The sequence below is a fragment of the Rhizophagus irregularis genome, chromosome 11, assembly GCF_026210795.1.
Source record: "Rhizophagus irregularis chromosome 11, complete sequence".
NCBI classification, from domain to species: domain Eukaryota; kingdom Fungi; phylum Glomeromycota; class Glomeromycetes; order Glomerales; family Glomeraceae; genus Rhizophagus; species Rhizophagus irregularis.
The window spans coordinates 1,522,042-1,546,271 of NC_089439.1; the positions used below are offsets into that span (position 1 = coordinate 1,522,042).

Genomic DNA, 24,230 nt, shown 5'->3' on the forward strand with positions numbered 1-24,230 from the left:
TTCAGTAGACCTATGAACTGACCGCTTTGCCCCGTATAAATTCATGGAACGGGCTAAAGCCTCTCACTTCGCTCGAAATCCATACACGCTTTAGCACATTTTAGGGAATTTTTTGTATACAATGACCTCTTGCGACTCAACCAGTGGACTTCGTCCAGTTTCACTAAAACCACCCATAGGCTGCGCTGTTTGTTATTCTCCAGGTTGTCCTAATATTCCTCATGACACAAAATTAGCCGATAAACAGTTGTTCACTCATACTCCAATATCTATAGTCTACTTATTGTCAACTCTGCAGTGGATATATTCACGTGTCATTAACTATCAGGATACTCTGGACAAAGCTTAGAGTATTATGCCTGTTTCACGTGATTCGATCAATTGTCTACGTAATCTCTAATACATGTTGACATGTTGTTCTTCGCAGTAAGTGTTAAGTAATCAATTCCGTAGTCTCCTACATCCAGCCGAAGGCTCATTCTCTTCTGATGTCCATATATTTTTTCGGCAATAGTACATATTAGTTGATAATACCGTTACATATTCTAGTAATGATGGTTATAAATTTCTTACACTTGTGTAAACATTGAAAAGAATAACAAAAAATGTGGCCGCTGTTACACTATGAACTCATTCCGAAGGAATGTCCTCCAGGGATTCCAGACCTTTGAGAGGAAGTTCTTGGGGTAATAATTTCTTCATGATTTACTAGGCCGGAGAGGTTTCTTTATTTCAATAATGGATATTTACCCCACAGAAGCATTGTCTTTTGTTATCCACTCGATGATTACCAGACCAATAGTCAATACGGTAGTGAGCAAAATTATTTGGAATGGCGAATGTGTGAAAATGGCCAGACTCTTTTTTAGTCCGTAGGACCTTCTTCGAAGTGCATTTTTTGCGTGTTTCGCCTCTATCTTTTTCCAAAAAAATATGCTCACCACTGTATGTCCCATGATTTTGACGACTTCAGGTCGTCCAATTCCCTTGGAATTTCTTACACTACCACAAAGATATAAATACAAGTTATTAACTGTAATTGTTTAGTTTTTTGCACTTCAAAAACTGTTACCATCAGTAATGATCAGTCACCTGCTGTTCACATATATTCTGTGCTTGTTCAAGTTTTGTGTGGAGTTAATCTATTTGTGTTCAATACCTCTCAATGCACTTAGCATATATGAAAATAATTATTTTGTTGAAGCCGGCTCTCCTAGAATTACAATAAGTTCTTCTCAGAAACATGGTGGGGATACATACGCAGTAATGAATCAGGATCTTAGGTTGCTGTCCCATCACATGAATAACTACTTGTTACTCGTTTATTGCAACCGGATTTTATTCCTTAGTAATGTAACAAGTAATGAAACAAATATCGTAACGAACAATGTCACGTGATTATCGTCATATAGAAAACATGTAGCGTCGGTGACCTATGTACATCACATACGGTGCGTGTTGCACCAGTTGACGTGATACAAGAGGTGACAAATACTAGACAACACACCCACATCACGTGAAATATATATGTTATATGACACACCCATACTTTAATGCATGGTCATGTGCATCTGTCACACCCGTGTACAATGTATAGTGTAGGGTGTGTCACACCATATGTGATACACATAGGTCACCACACGCTACATGTTTCCGTCATGCCCATCTGGACAGCATTTCTTTCGGGAGTTATCTCTCTTGTATTCCTGAAAGACGCATAAGCTCGAGGTATTCGAATGATACATCATGGCACTAGACATAAGTTAGCCAAAAATCATATGTCAGAATCGATTTAATATTCTCTTCGAACAAAAATAGATGAACAAATAGCATCTAGTCTACTGGAATTCAGGGAGTTGATAACGTAATACGTGACCAGTTTCAAATGGATGAATACAGCTCAAAGATACAGATATGGATGCAATTCAAGTCCACTCCTACAAACAAGATGCTGCCTTCATTTCATGTTCTACACTAGTATCCACTGCTTCACATTCTCTACATTGTACAAAAATAGTGCCCTTCAGATAGTCTCAACTGAGCTTATCATGAGTCTCCTGATGTAGTATCACTATTCCATTATGAGACCGTAACTCATTATAAGTGTATCTCCTAAAACGGATAAGACCCACAGTCCTATGATGACGGTTGACATAGTTAGAATCGCCCTACTTAGTAAAAGTTTATTCAATGTTGTGTGTATATACTAGATAATAATAACAAATGTCTGGAGTGTCACCATTGCCATACTTCTTAAGGCAGTGTCACAATGTAGTTGCATACTTCCGGAGTAAATCCCTTCATGTGTTTATATAATAAATTTTTTCGTGTGTCTCAGCATGCAAAACAGCATGTCGAAGATAACAATCGAAATCACCAGTAGGCCTGTATTTAGTTTACATGGAAGCATAGAACAGTTACTATATTGCAGTTAAACGGAGAATATTTTGATCCTGAAGAGATAGCAGAGTCCTTCTGAATAACTAACCAGTACACACTATGTGCATTAGTAATTCTCTAGGATGAACAATAGACAAGATTTTTACAAAAAGTGCTGATAATAGTCTGCTTCGCATTTTTCTTCGCTCTTCTCTGAGCACTCTTCAGTGGTTTAGCGAAGGCACCAATATGTTAACAGAGGATAAACAGTGAATAAGGCTACTAGCGGTAAAACTACCTCAGCGTGACTGGGCAACCGCATGCTCTTAGCATCTTCACAACATAGCCATTAACACCCATCAATCGGAGATTACCCAAGGGCAGAATATTTGTGCATACACCATATGTATGTGGCTATATGTGTTGTCACTACTCTTGCAATGATGCTACTACGTCTTAACGTTCTGTCCACTTCATACTGATTAACAAAGTAAAGGATTCAGGCACCTCGCCCAATTCAACTACACGGCCATCGTATGCAATACAAATAATGCACATATATAATATCCTAGTAGCTGCCATTGACGATAAAGGTTCTCATCATAGAATTGCTAACATCTTTATTCCATAAATCTATGAGTCTTCGTTCTGCGGTTGCAATATAGTATAAGAAGTATATTAGTGAACAAAGTTAAGCGAATCCCTGGATTCCAAGCGTCCTACACATAAAAAATATTGCTACTTAAGTCATCACTTAAACGTAGAGTAACGTAACGTGTAGAGAATTGTCGGAGCTTATACCAATGTACTAGGGGTAATGCTCTGTTGGTTATCTATGAACTTTATACAAGTATATTATTTCACGACGTGGAATCCAAACTAATTAACATGATAACAAAGAGGAATAGTAACCACGTCCTACATATTTTTTTGGATGACAAAAAAGGAGTTCGTTTCACAAAGAGAACCGATGACCAAACCATCTAACTAGTAGTATGATCGCTAATTACTCGACTACTTCCTCATACCATATGTTGTAATTATTGCCCGCATACATACTCTTTTGTGTTATTACAAGAGGATAATATCTGTTACCTGTCATGTTCATCTTCTGTCCCGGCGTTACATGGTATATTTTTTTGCTCTTCGAGCCTATGAACCTAGGTTCCTAGAACCTCCTCTGGAACACATTACTTCGTACTATCCGGATTCGCAAATTTCTTACCGTATAGTATTAATAGACAAATTGTATACCAATTAATCTCCAGTCCATGTAATGGACCTTCCAAGGGAAGTGATTTTTCGAGGAACGAGGAAAATAATGGAGGACTGATAATGCAATACCGAACGGTGACCCATGCTACGACAAATACATTGCTGTTGAAATCAAGAACATCCTGGGTTTCACAGTACGTGAATCTGATCGTGAACAATGTTCCCTGTTTTGCTATTTTATTGGCTAATGGGTATTATCGTAAGAATAGTTACGAGAGTACAATGTTTCGAAAAACTTTGATCTACATGAATCTAATACTACGTTTGTCTTATGCGTTGGGACAAAAAGAAGGATTTGATATAATGCCACTCATGCGAACTTTGGATTTAGTAGGCGTCACAAAGAGAATGATATAGTGGTAGAGTTTGTCTCTTTCTTAAATGACGTTACTTTTCCACCCGCATTTAACCTATATGTTTCCATACAAGTACTACAAGAGAAGAGGACTCCTCCAGGAGGCGGGGCTCAACGTTCTTTACCTTTGGTAAAGAACTCTTCTATATCAAATCATTTATTGTAAGAAAACGCAGAAGAATGTTTCTAGCTCCGTTTATATCTCTATCCAGGAGAAATGAACAATTTCCACACTTAAAGATTTTTGACCCACCTAACTTGTCATTAACTGTCCCACAATTTCCACACGTTTTACTTGTATATTCCTCAGAACATATTACGACTTTGCAGTGAGGATACTCTCTTACTTTGTGAAGCAAATATTGACGAAAGCGATAATGACTCCATGTGCACATGGCCCTTGCCACTTTAGACTGAATACTGCGTAGTTCACGTCTTATCATATTTTGCGTCTGGAACTCAGGGAGAAGTACTATTCTGTGATTAATGCATAGCCATTTTGCAAATTTCCTATGGCAATCATCCACTAAGTTCCGTATCTTTTTCTGAATACGCAGCATGGATCATCGCAATTTATACTGAAAACGTTTATATTTATTGCCATGAAGAGTGTCCTTCTTGCTTTGCATTTTATCGTAGACATGACATAGTCGATAAATTCTTCCTATGTCACCACTGCCCCATGATGCAGTATATCCGTCAGGAGAATAGCAAGTCACTTCTTTGAAGGTCCTACAGACTAAATGTTCGAACGCCCGGATCGAGTGAAATAAGCTTAGTTCTTCTTTGTTCCTCATTCACTATAAATGGACCTTGGTTCTCAGTCCGTAATTCAAGTGGCTTTGGTATACAAAGATAAAACTCTCCTAACCTATTCATCACTAAGCGACTGTCATAACCTACCCTTTGGGTACGAAGTAGAGTAGAAGGAATGGGCCTAGAAGATTTGATTTTCCAAAGAAAAGAATATTCGCCTTTTTTTCGTCCCCAGTGTTTCGATTCGATAGTAATCGACTGCTGTTTGTCTTTTTTAGAACGATATTTCATGGTAAATCCCTTAATGCCAGTAGCGAATGTTGAGTTGTAGGCTTTTAACAAATCACTCATAGCCTGATCACGAATATCATAAGGAGTCTCAAGAACCCATTTTTGCTCTGGAGTAGTGTTAAACGCCTTAGCATTGAGAAAATGTGTACGTAAGTCCTTTTTTGTTCTTTTGATGTTCTCCTTTGTAATGCCATGAAGACACTTATTATATGTCCAACGAGCAGTTCCAATCCATTTGCGCAGTTTTTCTCGTTCTTCTTTTTTGGGATAGAGACGAACTCGTATACATTTTCCTGCAATAATTTTATTTGTAACTTTCTGCCGAGTTTTTGCTTGTTTGCCAATATCTTCTCTGTTATTAGCGAACGAGGGAATTGTTTCTATTATTGTTCCATGTAATGGACTGCTCTGTTGCGGTAGCATATTCGTCTTAATGCCGGAGAAAGAAAACCATTTATTCTTCTGTTGTGTGCGGGTACTAGTTAATGCCTTTTCGATGTTGAGATTGACAGTAGGTAACCATAGTTTTTTGGAAAGTAATTCTGCCGAATTATCCCAAAAAGTACCAGTCTTTACTTGTGTTTTATTTGCGATAATTTTTCTGGGAACGTTCAAAGATATATTCAATCCAACTGTATTTTCTTGCATACAGAATGAATTCTTATGTTTAATATGCAGAACAAAGCTTTTTATTTTTAGAATTAGTTCTGTATTCGCATTTTTATTAACCTATTCTCTACAGTTTTGTAGACGAACGAAAGATAAAAAATTAGTGGAATTGTTAGCAATTAAGTTATTCGAACGAAATGGGTATTGAGAATTTATTTACTTCTACTCACGTGTGATTCTTTGGATTGCTCTTTGGAACTAGGTTTGCAGACACTATCTCGGAAAGTTCCAACTACGACATCTTAATCCCTTTCTCTCTGTTACCATCATCACAACATAATCAATATGCCGATGCACAATTCGTAGATGAGTTGCTATAACAGGACAAGTGAAAATGACTGCCGTACATTACGAATTAATGTGTCACGTTGCGAAGTAAGTCATTCCATGAATATCTACACGCCTATATTCTTTGTAACATTAATCAGAGGATGTTATTATGTTATCCCCTCAAAAAATAGAATTGGAATAAAAGTCTCTAAAAAATTAAGAGTAGCAACGCAAAAGACACATACCATTTTTTCCTAAATGAAAACACCCCAACTGTATATGGAAATTAACTGTTTAGGTGGTGATACTAATTTAACTTGGATCTGTCGTTACGTTTTCAGTGATCGAGAATATTATAAGGAGTAACTATTTCATATGATGCAGAGATTGGACTTGTATGAACATATATCAAAGTTTCCTAATGGTAATGTGCGATTGCCAAATTAGTCTTTAGACCTTCCAAACTACCCTCTGGGTAGGACTTCCTCTCGAATTAGTCCGTAGGATCTTCGAAGAAGTAAAACATTTGGTTTTATGGGAAGTGGCATCATGATTACATTTTTTTCGAAATATTGCTGGTTCTTATTTAATAGTGTGTTGACCATATTTCTTTAGAACCTTCTCGTTATCGAATGATTTTCATATCTATTCATATCCAAACCCACACTCGTTGTTTTCGATCTGCGAATCTACTTCGTACCCAAAGGGTAAAATGCTGCCATATTTGCAACCTACATTATAAATCCTGTTTGAACTACCTGAAACTCGTCTAGCGGTTTTCTCTTGCTATTTTTTCACGTTATCTTTGCTGAGTTGCAAAACAATAGAGAAGGTGTAATATATTTTTCTTCGTTCCTCACGCTTTAGCACCTTACTGACAGGGAAATCACGGAAGGCATACCTGTTACTAGTTCGTATGTATTTTTTTTGTAACGATGACGTATCGTATACTGTATATTGTTGTGATCCGTTAGCTGGAGAGCATTTCCTTTGATAAATAAGTACGATGAAACGGTAAGTTATCTCATCTGTTGTGCAGAGATAGTTGGTTTGTTTCACAACAGATGATGTTCACTTCCGAAGGAAGGTCTAACGACTAGTTCCGCTCTATTTTCATAATATCTGATAACAAACATTCGATGTGCATTAATCAAAAGTGGTAATAGTTAATCGTTAGTTATAATAAATTCATCACCTATTTCGAAGAATATAATTACGTTATTTATATTGCACAAAGTTCTGAGCTACTTGATTTCATCCATATTCTCTGTATACATTAGATAATATATCTACTCGTGACTTCACCTATCCCTTAAACAGTTTCCAATAAATAGCGAAATTGACGTGGAATCTATTTATTATGGCAGTCACACTGCCCAGGATTAATCCCCAGAAAATACTGCCCTACGTGATTTCATGTGAACCAATTACAGTGTATGGCACTGCTTTGTTCATAATTTTAGTTATTGATACAAGCCCACGTTAGTCGGAAAATGGTACACTTGTACCATAGTGGCATTCTGAAACAGTACTCTATTATGTACGAATCATACCCTGTGTTTCGGTGAAATAACTGCGGAACAACAAGGGTCTAACGATAGTCCGGCTAAAATAATTTTGTTGAAATACCATTCATAAGAAACAATGCACAGTTGGCATGAATTAGCGGGGTTGTGGAAAGAATATGATAACAAAGATTGTAACTATTACCACATAATTCGAAAAAATATTACTAACGAATTTTAACATCCTGATATAAACATAATCGAGTTAACAGGGTCATAATGTCTAATTGATTCTTATCGGAAAGATGCCATTCCAGAGAAACTCTGGCTGTGCCACGAAGTGAAGAGAAACGTAGAGGAAAATGTGTAATGACATGTGAGCTTCTCCCAGTGTTATATGACATCGATCCCTAAAGGTCCCATGTCATGTGTTCATGAGCAACCTGCTGTGAATACTGAACCTGTTATGAACTTCGGTTAATACACATTTGTCATACCAGTTACTTACGGGTTTTGTTAGTTATCTCCCTAAGAATGAAAATGCCAAGAAAGATGAACTACAATAATTTGTTCGGTCATTTGCCAAATGAAAAACAGTACTTGTCTTATATCTGACTGGGTGTTTGTGTCCAATGCAAATTTTTTCACGCTAGCGCATTATATTTTGCTCTTCGAGCAGTCTCCGACCGATAATAGTTTGGTATACGTATTGTATTTTCCTACAGCTTGATAATTCTTATTGTTGACTACAACTCATGATATGTATATCAAGGCATTTCATTATGCATAGCGTGTCCCTATTAAGCCCTTTTTACAGTTCAGTCCGTTCTGTAATTTTCCTGGACGGGCTGTCTCAGAAATCACGTAACTTTAACGACTTCAAATTTTGTACTCCAAAGTCACGTGAATGGCTGCGTCAAAAATCATATGACACTCTGAAAATTTGTGTAGAGTGTCACATGACACGTTACGTCATGTCTTATAAATATATTCTTTAATGTTTGATACTTATCCGATTTTCTACGCATAACGGAACTCACTACTTGACTCCGACAGAATTTTTACCTACAATGGGTAACAGATGCGATGAAATTTGAATGACCAGTCCATTATGAAGGAAGCTTAGTTCGGGTGGACAACGTAGACAAAATATTACGTAATCTATTTTCAGCCAATCCTTTGACCAAATTCAGTTAACTTTAAGTCATACAGTGGAACCGCCCGTAGGATAACTATGCCTTTCCATTTCTGATTAATGCGAAACTGCCTTCACTATAATGTCATTCATCATATTTTACGAGATTCGACAAAAATGATATTCGTACAGGAATATTGTGGAATTGACAGGATTCACATAAGTTTTTCTTATTTATACCTTCCAGTTACCAGTAATTGTACTATTTCCATGGAAGTGCATAAGTATGGCTTTAGCCTGAACTCAACCACACTTTTTTATTCATTCGTGAGACTTGTTAACTTCTATAAAAGTAGATTAATAAACGTAATACATAGAAAAAACTGTCTTAGAACGCACTTTTGGTGCTTCGCTAGTTCTCAATAGTGTAACAAGATGTAACGATTGATCCCATTTTGTTGGAAAAAATACACAATCTCGAACTTTCCAAGTGTCCTGTTATCTAAACTAGAACCAATCAGTGAATGTACATGTTTTATGCAGAGCAAACTAGTTGACATATGTTATATAACAAAAGTAACATACTAATTATGGACTTACTATATGAGCGATATTATGTGTTGCACCTACTACGTGGTTCCATATCCTCTATATGAGCTATGTTCATTGCCATAGATAAAAAATTCTATGGGTTTCTACTTTGTAGTCCCACCTAGACATGCCGTTGTTTTGTTTATTTCACTGAAGAGATTCTCTAAAGGGGGTCAAAGACAAATAGATAAAACAATTATAATGGGAAAAAACATGCATGAAAGCTTTTGGGTTATTGATGGCAACTGATTCATACTGCTATAGGACGAAAACTTTCAATTATATTACAAGTATATCTGCTGTCTCGCATGTTAATAACTCTGATCGAGGGTACTGAACTTCGTTACCATTTTTCTGAACAAAGTAATAAAAACAACATTACCACATGATTTTTAAACGCCCATGGGACTTCTAATATGTAAAAAATATGTTTATTGTTATCTGACAAACCATTTTAACCACATATTCTCCGCTGTGATGAATGTGATCTGTGTTTTATGAGTTACTACTGCGAGTTGATTATTAGTGGACGATAGTTATTACTGCGACGAAAAATAGTGGAAATCATTATCCACCGTCGGAAGTGAATATCAGATATTAGTGAACAACAATTATCTACTGCGGAAGTGGATATTAGTTATCTGATGCGGGGCAGTTATTAGTGGACAACTGTTACCTACTGCGGAGAACACATGATACTCTATACCTAGTTAAAGACAATTAGTGGAGGTTTCTTTTTTAATCCAAATCACATGACTTTGATTGTAAAAACGATAAACGTGCAGAATTTTGTTTTTTGTAACGATGCTGTTGCGTTTGTAACGATGCGAATACATTTGTTGTATTTTGTTAGTAACGGTAGGCTACGTATTTTTGTAATGATGAAATATATATCGTTGCAATCTGTTGGTAACGATAATGTACTGTATGTGGCTGTAATCTTCCACCCGCATTTAACATATGTGTTTCCATACAAGTACTACAAGAGAAGAGGACTCCTGTATAAATTTCTTCGTTATGCTTACCTCTTCGACTCTATAATTTCCTTCGTTCCTCAGAAAAATCACGGAAGACATTAGCTGTTACTAGTTCGTATGTATTTTTTTTTGTAACGATGACGTATCGTATACTGTATATTGTTGTGATCCGTTAGCTGGAGAGCATTTCCTTTAGAAATGTAACGATAGTTACAAGTTAGTATATATTTTTGTAACGATGAAGTATATATCGTATTGCTGCAATCTGTTGGCAACGATAGTATATATTTGTTACGAGTTCGTATATATTTTGGTAACGATGATGAACATATATATTTATTACAAGTTTGTTACGTTTTTGTAACGATGAACGCATATGCCGTAGATACTATTGATAATAGACGTATATTATTTTTTGAACAAGAGGTATGCATTTGGCTACATCACCCATTGGGTGTCCCATAACATAACAATAATGTACTGAATATATTACGAGCTTGAAGCATATCTTTTGTAGTGATGAAGTATATGTTGTTGCATGGCCACTGGTAACTATTTCTGTATATATTTTTTGTAACCGTGATGTGTATATTAGTTACAGTCTGTATATATTTTTTCGTAATAAGGTTGATATGTTTTTTCGTAATGATGGATGTATTTTCTTTTGTTGCAATGCATATAGTTGGGTAATGAAGTTCGATTTTATCTTTATTTCATGAATGTATTTTTTGTAACAGAATATGCTCGTGGTAACTAAGAATTGTACCACATGGCCAGGTAAATCACGTTCATGCTAATATACTGTCTATGTCATCTACTTCGTATCATCCGAGTAAAAACCTCCGCTTATATTCTTGTATTACTTTCGCCTTTTCGAGGGGTACGTAGCACTCAGAAATGTAGTGCTGATGCATATCTATCGATTTGAACAAGGGTTATCATATAAAAAAGATATGGTCGAATACTTTTATTCTGTAACAGACAAAAAACAATCCTTGAATGCTGGTGTACATGAAAATAAAAATTATCGTTTTGAACATAAGCCCCTATATAAAAAAGAAATGGCCGAGTTTGATTTTTACACTCCTACTGCCGAAGAACAGGAGATGATCGACCAATATCTTGCAAGGACAGACGCTGAGTACCGTGCCAGGAATCGTGCTAATATAGATTCATCTGTGAAAAGGTTTAACGCCGAACTCGTAGAGAAATACGGTGCCGAGAACCTTAATCCTGAAGACTTTCTTGTCATTCCCGAAGAGGGTTATCACGATGGTTTGTTCGAAAAATATTTCAGAGCATGTATTGACAGAGTCGAAAAGAAATTCCGAAATAAACAAATTCATATCAATCGAGAGTCTGCGTTTTTACCTGTTGTCATGAATGATGCTCTGCGAGAAATGCTAGCTCGCCCCGACTATTTGGAATGTATCGCTTCTTTCGTAGCAAGTATTAATGGATATTCTTCTGACACTAAAGGAGAATCGAAACCTAATACAACTGACCATGTCAATGGGGATACTAATAATTTGTGTTCATTGTCTCCAAGCGAGTCGTGGTCAAAAGGGAGGGAGAACAAAGAAGTGCCACAATCAACGCATTCACCTCGTGGACAACGCCCAGAATTTGCCAATAACCTGAAGTGTGATGGTAACGAGCATGCTAGCATTTCTGTTATTTCATCCTTCACAGACTATGCAATAACCAGTAATATCTCTTCTTGCTGTCCACATTCATCGACTATGAGATGTGCCGTGGAGTCTCGTAGTTACCTGCAAGAATTTCACCTAAAGGAATTAGTACACTGTAATGCAGAGCGCTTTTCACAAACGTTTGCACATAAAGATCCATCTGGTTCACTTCGTGGGCAAAGCCCAGAACTTATCAGTTACCGCCCTGACTACAACTCCACTCTTTCTTCTCACGTTAACCATGATGATCCTGGGATCACAAACTCTAGGCAGAGTCTAGTCCCGTGCTATGTCCACGAAGTGAAAGGAGGAAAAAACTTGTCTTCGTACACAGAATCGATGGATAAAAATAGACAGATAATGGGGATGATGTCCATGACGAGTGGAACGCAAGGAACAGGCACATCGTGTGGTATGGTACTAGCTATTCAAGGAAATAATAAAATATTTGTTGACGATATGGGGATACAAGTACGCCATCATGATGAAGATAAATGCAGCCTAACCTTTGAAGGACCCAATATTGGCAACATCATCAAGTCTTTTGTATCGAGTATATCAGTACCTGTTGTACTTCGTTCAATGTTACTTAGTTCTGGAGGGACACATATACATAGAATCTCAGCTAATCCATATATTTCTGTAAGCACACAATCGTTAAAACATCATATGGCAGAGTGGCTTTACCTGCGTTGGAGACATATGAGAATAAAGGGAAGAATGTCGTTAATGTTTGGTTCAATTGTCGTCAAAAGCAAAACTCTTACAGTTCCATCAAGTCTCGATCATTCATTGTTTCATCACATCAGCAAGATAGTTAATGATACTCTGGGATCAAAAAAATTATCTACACTGACAAACTTATTCTACTCACGTACAGTCAATCATGTACATCTACGTTTGTGGATAAATAACGGATAGAGATTTGTAGGCCATATCTAAGGGAAAACACGAAACCTGACATAGCCTCTACGATTATCACGTGAAAATGTTCTCTGATTAACAGGTACAGTAACACGATTTGTTTGTAAACTGAGTTCACAGTCTCAGCACGTAACTTTTAACACACAAAAAGTCATAACTATACAAGGGTGTATTTATCTAAAAAACATGGGGAGATTATACTTATCACCAAAATACGGGGAGAATACGATTGTTCGCAAACATGGGGGTTTTTGTGTTATCTGAAAAACACGTAGATGAAAAATTTCTCATTAGATATTTTTATCCCGATATTGATGGCAAATGAGACAACAACATATGTACCACTTATGTACCTAAGCATACATCCATAATCAAAGAATCCATTCTGAATGATTAAGAATAGCATGGTGAAGATGAGTAGTATACTGAGCATACAAATGATTGTTATCGATAAAACCATCTATCGGAGAGGACGGTTATACTGTGGATAAAACGAAAAGCTATGATTAACGTTGAAGAACGTATAAAATAAGATAACGAATACTTATTGATAATATAGTATTACAAAGTAATTGAGAGTGGTTTTTGGTAACACACGCTTAGTTACTGATATTGATTGTGGGACAGATTATTAGTGGACAACAGGTATCAAACGTGACATCGATACCCAAGGGTCCTATGTGGGCGTTGCCCAGCCAAAGGCTCATGTGCTCTTGAGAGTAATAATTCTCCCTTTCGAATTAATATCTAGTGATGAGCATAACTATTTACGTATTTTATTTTGTGGAATATCATTTGAGTACGAAAAATTGTTGCCGTATTAAGTCTGGCTTTATGCGAAAAAATATCGGTTCACAGGGTATCATTCGATCAAAATGCATTATCGCCATGTATAATAGCTTTAGGGATACCTATTAATCGTTTTACGGAATCAAAAATTTTTATTACTTAAAATAACAGTTACATCAGCAACAAACAGTAAATACTAGATAGGGATATGATTTACATAATAGTTGTAACCCTTTTTTTTCTTCACAAAGTCAAACCCATCATCATATTGCGAATTAAAGGTCTTATCTGTTTTGGGTGTATATAGATTACCTATCAAATTACACTTTAGTTTTGGATCAATGATACTTAGAGCATAACCAATGACTGCTAAACGTAACCATAACTGGCGATATCCTTTAGTTACCATTTCTGTACTATCAGACTTTTTTATTTCTCCAATCTCAATATTAAACGTTTCAATATCGCCATTTGTTGTCAAAGGTGTTAGCAGTCCTCGCACGTCTATCTCCAATTTTTCTACAAATAGTGCTTGTTTGTATTTTATGGCGCTTTGTAAACTCATTACCATAGAAGAAAAAAGCATGATGGTGAACCCGGGTTCATGGATTAAAAAAGAGCGTCATTCCTTACTTCCTAACCATTGACAAATATGTAAGTTTCTCTGTCGATGTACTATCTTACTTATAAATGATAACATCCATTACTCTACCTTTTCTTTCCTTAACTTCTTTTATGAGTTTATTCGCACGAGAATATCCAACCGTATTCTGCTGATAGCATAAAACATAGGATCTTACTTTATCGTAATTCAGATTTCTCAATGAACCAACCGACGTTAGGAATCACCAAAAACAAATGGTAATGAATGGCAAGACTATCAGGGGTCTGTTTCACAAATCTGGATTAATAACATCGAAAACGGCTGTCTACATATAAGCAATAATCCTATTGTGCACAAATAACCAGAATATATTAGCATGCAAATGATCTAACCGTAATCATCCCATAACTCGCTATTATATTGGTGATCTATCAGCATTTCTGAGTTCCGATTTCTAGTTGGGAAATGATCCTTCGTATCACACATCATCGACAACGCACCCCTTAAGTCTATCAAACGTTTTAGTTGAAGATCGACTCTATCAAAATAAACGGTGGAATATTATTACTCCAATAAGTAATTCCTACCCAAAGGGTACGAAGTAGAATAAACATGAAAAAGGGTAATTTGTGTTAACATAGAAACTAAAAATTTGTATTAAACCGCATGTATACTTGTTTACATAAGTCACTAATCGAAAGGGGCTATCAACAAAAATATAAGTGAACTATTCCCACTTTTTGTAGTCAAGAACTCAAGATCCTAAATATGCATTAAGTTATTGCTCCGTATGTCCAGATCTAAGGAAAACATTTAGTTACTAAATCGCTAGGAAATGTCTGTTACTCTCAAAGGAACTCGTTAATATTTTTTACCTTGCTACGGTTTTCACAACTAGATTCTGGTGCTTCGCACCCGTAGTAACACATTGCGAAGCAATGCCCTTCAGGCATTTCCTACAACTTTAAAAGGAAGTTCTAGGACCCTAGGTTTCTAGTCGAAGAGGTGAAATGGGCCTCTCCTGGGATCCCATCTCTGCGCACGGAATATCATCCCTCAAATACAATTAGTCAATCGAAGACTAATTAACTTAGGATGACATGAAACTATCAAGAAGGCAATCATGGAATTAAGACCATTGACCCCAACCACAGAACAAGAAGTAATAGTAATTGATGAGGAACATAATCCATCAAAAAAACTCTCTGAAATGAAGCATCATGAAAGTAATGATAAATATGGCAGCAAATTAGGAAAAAAAATAGATAAATTGGAAGAAATATTAAAAAACAATCAAAACAAATTAGAGTTTTATACGAGCTACAAAAATTGACAAATAATCAAACAAAGTGGATCCAAGATCAACTAAGACAGCAAACTGACAATAATAATGATGTTGATTTGACTCCAAAGATCTTCACCGTAAGTAATTTTATTTTTCTCTTTAAATAACTATGATAATTTTCATTATACAATAAAAATAATATAGGAAGGGTATATTCAAGTATGCCGAAAATTTTTTCCAAGTAATTTGTGGCCCAGCTTTGATGATTTTAAATCTGAATTAGAAAAGTGGCTCAATTTACATCATCCCAATTATTTAAAAGAAGTAAGTGAACGAAAGTGGACTAATTCGTTTGTCGGAAACCATCATACTATGGTAATTATCATTAATTATATAAATACGATTTAATTTAATTGTAAATTTCAAATTTTATTAATTTTTTATATTAATTAGATTCAACATAAAATGAAAGATTTAAGGGGTACCTCTGCCGCAGCAGTTAGGAGTGCAATTTTTAAAGAATTGGGATTACAGATTCCAAGCAGTAAGAAAAAAAATACTCCAGTTGACATTTCGGAATGGAAAAGATCGCAAAAGGTCAAGGAATGCTATTATAAATTATATGACGAAGATGAAAATGTGATAGAGAATATTGCAAAACAAGCATTTCCAACCTTATCTCATAACAATGAATTATTATTTAACGATATTTATGTTTATACAGCATCTGTGTGCGATATTGTATTAAATCCTAACTATCCGGATATAGAATGTGCAAGAAAACCATTGGAAAGACGTTTTCGAAAATTCAAGGTGATTTTTTTGTTAATTAAAATTGAAATTATCAAATTTTTCAATTATAATTCTAAATTAATATTTTAGGATTCACTCTTGAATAATGAATCTATTGAACTTGATGATTCGATATCAATATTACGAGAAGAAATCCCAGAAATGAAAAAGAAAGTAGTAGTTGAGAAAGATAATGAAGAGGAACCTCATTCAGAGGAAGCTTATGAACAAAATTTCGATGAATTATTTGATCATAGTGACTAAGTATTTATAAAGATCATGGACAACTTTAAGCTTCCCTCAAGAAGTAATTTTTCGATATTGATCATACTTTTATGCTTAGTGATATGTTGTATTATTTGTAATGAATATTTTTTATTTTTATTTTTCTATTAGTTATTTAGTATTGCTATTATTAAATGCCGGTCCTTATATGATCGACATAAAATTATTATGCAGATCCGGGGGGAATTTACTATGAAAAACTATGATATACAAATAATTGTCAACAATACCGATAAGGAAAACCCCAAATGTTGTGTAAACAGACACAAAAAAAATCACATTACTCTGTTCTTCATAGCCCGTTCAAACAATATATATAAAAAAAAATACTCTCTTTATTATTTAAAACGCACTTATAGTACGGTCGACGTTGGATTTTGGTATAAAGAAGTATATTACTAGTAAAATTGCAATTTCTAAAATTTATTACAACCAAACCAAAAACCCATTATTCATGTATTTTTTGAAGATTCTGCTTCTTCCAAAGCACGAAGTGAAGCAGAAGCTTTAAAAGTTCTAGTATAATTTGCAATCCAGTTTTGAATGGTTTGAACTTTTGGAATATCATTTTCTTCTATTTTTTCTTGTGACGCACGTTCTGTAAGATTATCATACATTTCTTGTGCGGACATTTTCTTTCTTTTGTCAATATTTCCATTCAAAAACATTGTTTCCATTAGCGCTTTAATTTCTGGTTTTATTCTTTTTACCGTTCCTCGCTGATTTATTATTTGTTTTTCTTTTAATGCCCACCCCGCAAAGAAGATACCACGTCTATAAATGAATAAATATTAACAAATTGACCAATGGCAAGAAAATATCACAATGTATTATAAAACTTACATTGTGTTTTGTTGTGTATTTTCTTTATTTGTGAGGTCAACCAAATCCAAATCAACAGAAGAAATTATGATCTAATTGGGAATTGGGTTAATATTTGTACAGTAAATAAAGGGATTGTAAGTATTTACCGTATTTATTTTCTGATTATTGTTTTGGATATTATTTATTTCTGATGCTAATAAAAAAGTATTGGAAATTTAAGATTAGAGTTCAAAATTAACAAAAATACGATCAATAACTTACAAATTGGTCTTAATATTGGAGTTACCCATTGATTAGTTGCTTTAGAAGGAGTAGTAAAACTAGGATTTGGTTTTGTAGTTGGAGTTTTTTCCAACTTTTTTATTTTCACTGGCGTAATCGTTGTCCATTCATTTATATGAGGTAAGGCACGTGCAAGTATATGACCTGCATTAGGACCATCAACTGGCCAAGACCATTCATTCCAATTATTTATACCAGCTATAGTTCTGATCTTTGTTTTTTTGTCTATTCAAAAAAATTGTATCAAAAATTCAATCTAATATCTAAAAAATCAATATATTTTTTTTTAATTCTTACCAAATTCACGATCAGGTGTCAGTTGTGAAACGCGAGCTCCTGAAATATTCTGTATTGCTTTTTGAATATCTTCTCCATCAGTAATATTCAATCCAAGTCGTACATAACGTTTTATTGCTTGTGAAATCTACAAAAATAAAATAATGTAAGTAATAAAAAAAATATTTTTCTTCAAGTTTTACATTACTTGAGCATGATGGGAATCTATTGATGTTTTGGCTTCTCCAGCCTCTAAGAATATCCACCGTCTCACTTCTACATTGTACCAATCATACCAATAAGAAAGGATGATCATCAGTTGTGTATTGTGATAATGTGGACCATTATCAGAAATAATCGTTATCCATTTAGGTTTTTGTTCAAGATTTTCTATTACAGCATGGAGAGAAGAGGCAGTGAACCAAGCATCTTGCTTGGTGTCATCAGACCAGTGATCGAATGCTTCAATATTCATAGTTTGTGTACCTTTGATTTTTTGATACACAAGAACTGAATGCAAAGTCCATCCGCGTTTTCCAAAAAATTCAGATTTTGTCTCACGAGAAGTTTGTGAAAGAATTCTCATCTTATAATCAACAATAAGGACTGCACCTTCATCATCCAACTCTTGAAGTCTAATATTAAATTGTGAATTTAGGTAAAATTTTCTCATAAGGTGAGATAACCAGAATATTAGTTGCTTTAGTTTAATATTCAAAAATTCGTGATGCTCGGCTGATAATTGTTTTTTTAACAGCTCAAAGATGAAAAATAATTTATTGCATTGTGAACATGCATCAGTATGTGATTCTGAACATATTCCAAAAGCGTGAATTAAGCAATGACAGATACAAGGATTGTGTTTTGGTTTCCGGTAATATCAACTTTCAACTCTTTTTCAAAATCCTTTCTGAGATATCGTCGAAGAATCTGTAATTGTTTACATAAATCGTTCTTTTTTCAAATAATAGACGCTATTATTATTATTATAACGTGATAATTACAAAGGTACATGAAATATTTACCTTCAATTGCGTATTTACAATATTATTTTCTATCAATTTTTCAAGATCTAAAAATACCTCATAAAAATTTTCATTGCATATTGAACACAGTCCCCCTAAATTTTCCTTATAGACAAATCTACCACTTTCCAATCGTGTCATAAAGGATGTACGTCCCATACCATTAGGATAAAGTTCTGTGAACTTTTCCCATAAAGATTTTTTATTATTCTGCAGGTACAAGATAGGTAATCCACTTTCATTATCCGTCTTATAGGATGACATGTTTACATTATTTTTATCAGAAAAAAAAGAGTCAAATTGATCTAATTTTTCTTGTGATAATCTCATACGATGTGTGACAGGCTTCAACATCGGAGGGCAGCCGTAACCACATAATCGTGAATGTCGCTTTGCATCAATTATTGTGTGACTTCCAACCTATGATTTATAATAGGTGCATGGTGTAACAAAAAAAAATCATACGATCTTAATTTTTTTGAATAATTTTTTCAAATAATTTTTTTTTTCGAATAATTTTTTTGAATAATTTTTTCAAATAATTTTTTTTTCGGATAATTTTTTCAAATAATTTTTTTTTTGAATAATTTTTTTCAAATTATAATCTCATTTTATTATCAAATAATAAATCAAATAATATATTTTTTCTAATATTTATACATAAAATCTATTCAAAATGTTTTTGTTTCTATGAACGTATATATATTTCTAAAATCTATATTTCTATGAATGTATGTATATTTCTATGAATGTATAAGTCTATATTCTATGAATGTATATAGTCTATATTCTATGAATGTATAAGTCTATATTTCTATGAACGGATAAGTCTATCAAAAATGTTTGTATTTCTATGAATGTATAAAATAAAATCTAAATAGATAAAAATTGGGCTAAATCCTTTCTGTTTGTAAGTGTGCTTTTGTTGTTATTATATTACACTTACCTTCAGGTTTTTTTCAAGTTGGGAGTATGTGAATTGATCAGCAATTATAGATATAACCCTACGCTTACCATCATGGGTTTTTTTATTTTCTTTTATAGCACGATCAAAACAATACCAAAATTTTTTTGTCGAATTTGGCATATGAATGGGTGTTGATACAAGAAAGCCCATTTTGTAAAGATTTGAAATTGTATCACTATCTTTTATAGGATTAGAGGCTCGCGTCCAGAACTGAAACTTTTTATAATAAAGTTAGTATGCAGATTGAATTATCTCTTTTATATATCAAATACAAAAAACTAACCTTTGATTCATCAGAATTGAAAGGAGTGATCAGATGAGCACCAGCCGCTTTTAGCAAAGCTCGCCATGCACGCAATTCCCTATCCCCAAATTTATGACGTTTTGGATAAATTTTTTTCAGATTTGAATAAAGCTCAAAAATATCACTATCTTGTTTTCCCCATATATCAAAAATTGTATACCAATTAATCTTTGAAATAGTTCGTCTCTTTAGATGATATTCAAATAATTTTGACATCAGAGACAGATTACCCCAATTACTAGGCGTGCATGTGGGAACATGATGCACGCGTAATGAATTTTGTGTTTTTTGATTTTTGAGACCATAAAGTTCGCTCCCATCATACTTTTCCATAAACCATGATTTGCGCCAAACTTCACTTGGTGTAGAGCCACGAATTATTTTTATTTTTTGTGCTTGTTGATAGATTTCAATAATACATTCATTATCAACAATTCTTGAAACAAATAACGCTTGTTTCTTATTGTAAAAGTGAAGGAGAGATGATGAATAGCCTGAACCAGCATTATGCCACTCGGGATGAGATGATACCCCTAAGTCATGTATAAAAATTTTATATTTATCAATTGTAATTTGAAATGGAATAAATCTAACACCACGAGATATTTCTTCTATTATTTTTGGATCGTTTTGTCCTATTATTGTTGGTCCCGAAAATTTAGTTGAGTTATGAAAAATTTCATTATATAAAGAGCTAATAGCTCTAGTAGGAGAGGTTTCTATTTTCCCAGAAAATGAACCTGAACTACAAAAATATCCAGGCTGTCTAGGGTGTTCTGAATTTCCAAGAACCACTGAAACTATAAACTCCCGATTATTGCGAAAAACACGAGTCTTCTGACCCAAGCGAATAGGAAAAAAAATATGTTCGTTACTACCATTTGTAGATCGGGAACTCCACCAGTAACGGGCGAATGGTCCATAGTGTAAATTTTCATTAATAGTGCCTGGTGTTAACAATGTAACTGGAACTTCAAGGTGTTTTGCCATTATTTTTGTGAAAGTAAGAAGTCAACAGCAGATTTTAAACGCGACCTTTATTACTATGAGATTATCCCCGAATGTTATTATTATCGATATTAATAATCAATGTCGATCATAACCGGATTAGCACTTAAAACAATTGAATTTTATGTTAATTATTTATCGTTAATAAATGTAATAAGTATTTTTTGATGATTATCAATTAAATATTTTCGATATATATCACTTTGGTTAAATAATCGGTTAGGTCAAATAATGATATTTATCACTTAATCGTATTTTGATAATTATCGATTGGGTTAAAGTTAGATAATGATATTTATCACTGTTTAACAATATCGAAATTACTCGACGAGTGCGATTTTTATTGATATATATCACGTGAGTTTTTCATCGGCATATACCCCCTTAAAAAATTTCCCGATGAAAGCCCAAGCGAAGCCTAGGATATACACTAAGCGTCTTACTTTTTCGTTTTTTGTCATATATCGTTACCATAGTATTGACCTTATACTTTTGTTATCGCAGTTCCCCTTTATTACTCTGCAATAATCATATCCATTAAAAAATCAGAGTAACGAAATCCCCTGCATCTACGTCTTATGAAATACAGTGTTTCTACTATTCTGGTAACTAGGCTAGTTATTACAATTGTCGTATCAAAAAGTTATTTAATAGGAACAACAGAATGGTGGTAACGTTATACCTTGTGTTACCGTGTATATTTCTTCATGGTACAGAATCTCCTGTAAGACATATTCGTTACCGGAATAGTTACTCGTGAATTTCTTATAACGATGCAAATGTTGTTATTCCCAGTAATATGTTTTCGTTAACTATTGGTAACACACAATAAGTATCTTGGTCATTGCCACGAATTACGGAAACGATTGGTAATATAAAGAGCCAATAAAGCATACTCCCAAGGGTCACGTTCTCGTTGTTAGAGACATTTCGCAGCACAAGATATGCCAATTTTGTACTACATCAGCACAGTAATACCGTCATATGATGCCAGGCGCAGTAACTGAACATGTGACACTCTGCGCAATTGTGTAGTATGTCATGTGCCCTTTGGGCAGTCTCCGACTGATCTCGACGCAGTAATTCTCATTGTCGTTCGCTTACATGGATTGTTTATTGATTTCACACCGAGAAATTATTGCTAATTCTTATAGAAATTTAATCACTCACGCATTGTGGTAATTTGGGATGGTTACAGAAACGGCATTCTAGGTAAACGATTCTTCAAATATTTTGTCGATAGTTCGAGTAGATATTAGTGATAATGTTAATGCGTACGATTTATTCCGGTGCTATTTTTATTGGAATATACTCCGTACGTTTGCAGAGGATTAGTTCATAAATAGAGTTACTGCACTTAATCCTGTCAGTCATTAACTATCACACAGGAGAGAATATTATGTTGTTGAAGACTATCGTTTCCAATAGATATCATCATTACTTCCATGTGAACATCTTACTCCACATGGTTAACGACTATCCTCTTAAGAAAATCCGAAGAACGATAAACAAGGAAATGATTGTTCGACGACATCGATGGAAAACTGTTGGCCATGTTAACGATCAAGTTAAATTGTCTGATGACACGGATGGGAACTTCCCTATATTCCCATGGTCTTATTTGTTGCCATTTAAGTGTGGATCAAATGATAATATCGATCATCCCATCAGAACATGTCGTTCAGGTATGGATCATAGATCACGAAAAGTTATTGCAAGTGATACATTCAAGAGTTAGTGAATATGAAAAAATATTAGTTCGTCATAAAATACACATATAATTTCGGTAATAGAAATTCGGGTTATCATTTTTTCACGTGTTTTAATTTCAGTAACTCGGCTTATGTCAAAAGCAAGTGACATTGTTAGATGCTTTCCTCATATAACGTGTTTAATACTATGTTCTAAGACTCAAGTTTCGTGAAATACCGTATTTGTCATAGCACTCTATTATAATGTCACAAACTGTACTACAAACTTGTGCCGTTCTGCATTTAATCCCACTGTGACTCTGATCACAATCGGTGGTGCTCTTCCAGCTATATTTCGTTTCCTTAGTCCCTTCGCAATTTCCGACTGTATTTGTTGAAACTAGACAGTTATTAATGGGTCCTTATTTAGTGAACGACAACAGGTGCCATACAAAGAACACTAGCATATTTTTTGTATGCATTAAGGGTAGCCAAGTACAAGACTCTTTACAGAAACCTTCAATTTTCATAAATATGATAAACATATAATTGTTAGATAGCAGTCATATTTTCGATATATAATAAAAATATTTTAGTACATGTTATATAATTATGAGATGATCAACAGATGTATAAAACATGTTCGTAATTTCCTTGATTTACGCTATTAGATAATAGTCATATTTTTGATATATAATAAAAATATTTTAGTACAAGTTATATAATTATGAGATAATCAACAGATGTATAAAATATGTTCGTAATTTCCCTGATTATGCTATTAGATAACAGACATATTTTCAATATATAATAATAATATTTTAATACACGTTATATAATTATGAGATGATCAACAGATGTATAAAACATGTTCGTAATTTTCTTGATTTACGCTATTAGATAACAGTCATATTTTCGATATATAATAATAATATTTTATAATTACTAGGTGTAACCCATCGCGTTGTGGCGGGAATGATACTTGCTCATCAAGTAAGAGAGTAATAAAGAGAAGTAATGATAACACACGTCTCCCATCACTCCTCTTCATCACTTCTTTACGTCTCCCATCACTCCTTTTCGTATCCCATCACTCCTCTTCATCTTCTCATCACTTCTTTATGTCTCCTATCGCTCCTTTTCGTATCCTATCACTCCTTTTCGCTTCTTTTCGTCTCCCATCGCTCCTTTTTGTATCCCATCACTCCTTTTTGCTTCTTTTCGTCTCCCATCACTCCTCTTCATCTTCTTATCACTTCTTTACGTCTCCCATCGCTCT

General features: G+C 34.3%; 8 protein-coding genes across 8 annotated transcripts; 4 read left to right on the forward strand and 4 right to left on the reverse strand.

Annotated features, from left to right (window-relative positions):
* Positions 1-121: 121 nt before the first annotated feature.
* Positions 122-349, forward strand: OCT59_002869 (uncharacterized protein; the record flags this gene model as incomplete). Its single annotated transcript, XM_066145237.1, has 1 exon — positions 122-349. The coding sequence occupies one exon, from the start codon at positions 122-124 to the stop codon at positions 347-349; it is 228 nt and encodes a 75-aa protein (XP_065995979.1).
* Positions 350-4,741: 4,392 nt separating this feature from the next.
* Positions 4,742-5,704, reverse strand: OCT59_002870 (uncharacterized protein; the record flags this gene model as incomplete). The annotated part of the gene is made up of 1 exon (XM_066145238.1): positions 4,742-5,704. The coding sequence occupies one exon, from the start codon at positions 5,702-5,704 to the stop codon at positions 4,742-4,744; it is 963 nt and encodes a 320-aa protein (XP_065995980.1).
* Positions 5,705-11,156: 5,452 nt separating this feature from the next.
* On the forward strand, positions 11,157-12,815 carry OCT59_002871 (uncharacterized protein; the record flags this gene model as incomplete). The annotated part of the gene is made up of 1 exon (XM_025327071.2): positions 11,157-12,815. One exon carries the CDS (start codon positions 11,157-11,159, stop codon positions 12,813-12,815), a length of 1,659 nt encoding a protein of 552 aa, XP_025173100.2.
* A 988-nt stretch (positions 12,816-13,803) lies between these two features.
* OCT59_002872 (uncharacterized protein) lies at positions 13,804-14,172 on the reverse strand (the record flags this gene model as incomplete). Its single annotated transcript, XM_066145240.1, has 1 exon — positions 13,804-14,172. The coding sequence occupies one exon, from the start codon at positions 14,170-14,172 to the stop codon at positions 13,804-13,806; it is 369 nt and encodes a 122-aa protein (XP_065995981.1).
* Positions 14,173-15,334: 1,162 nt separating this feature from the next.
* Positions 15,335-16,552, forward strand: OCT59_002873 (uncharacterized protein; the record flags this gene model as incomplete). The annotated part of the gene is made up of 5 exons (XM_025327070.1): positions 15,335-15,437; positions 15,521-15,633; positions 15,701-15,871; positions 15,950-16,309; positions 16,379-16,552. The coding sequence occupies 5 exons, from the start codon at positions 15,335-15,337 to the stop codon at positions 16,550-16,552; spliced, it is 921 nt and encodes a 306-aa protein (XP_025173099.1).
* A 473-nt stretch (positions 16,553-17,025) lies between these two features.
* On the reverse strand, positions 17,026-18,629 carry OCT59_002874 (uncharacterized protein; the record flags this gene model as incomplete). The annotated part of the gene is made up of 6 exons (XM_066145241.1): positions 17,026-17,347; positions 17,417-17,487; positions 17,545-17,591; positions 17,660-17,905; positions 17,978-18,104; positions 18,165-18,629. 6 exons carry the CDS (start codon positions 18,627-18,629, stop codon positions 17,026-17,028), a joined length of 1,278 nt encoding a protein of 425 aa, XP_065995982.1.
* A 161-nt stretch (positions 18,630-18,790) lies between these two features.
* On the reverse strand, positions 18,791-21,242 carry OCT59_002875 (uncharacterized protein; the record flags this gene model as incomplete). Its single annotated transcript, XM_066145242.1, has 4 exons — positions 18,791-18,910; positions 18,982-19,401; positions 19,928-20,164; positions 20,232-21,242. 4 exons carry the CDS (start codon positions 21,240-21,242, stop codon positions 18,791-18,793), a joined length of 1,788 nt encoding a protein of 595 aa, XP_065995983.1.
* Positions 21,243-22,725: 1,483 nt separating this feature from the next.
* On the forward strand, positions 22,726-22,998 carry OCT59_002876 (uncharacterized protein; the record flags this gene model as incomplete). Its single annotated transcript, XM_066145243.1, has 1 exon — positions 22,726-22,998. One exon carries the CDS (start codon positions 22,726-22,728, stop codon positions 22,996-22,998), a length of 273 nt encoding a protein of 90 aa, XP_065995984.1.
* Between the last annotated feature and the right edge of the window lie 1,232 nt (positions 22,999-24,230).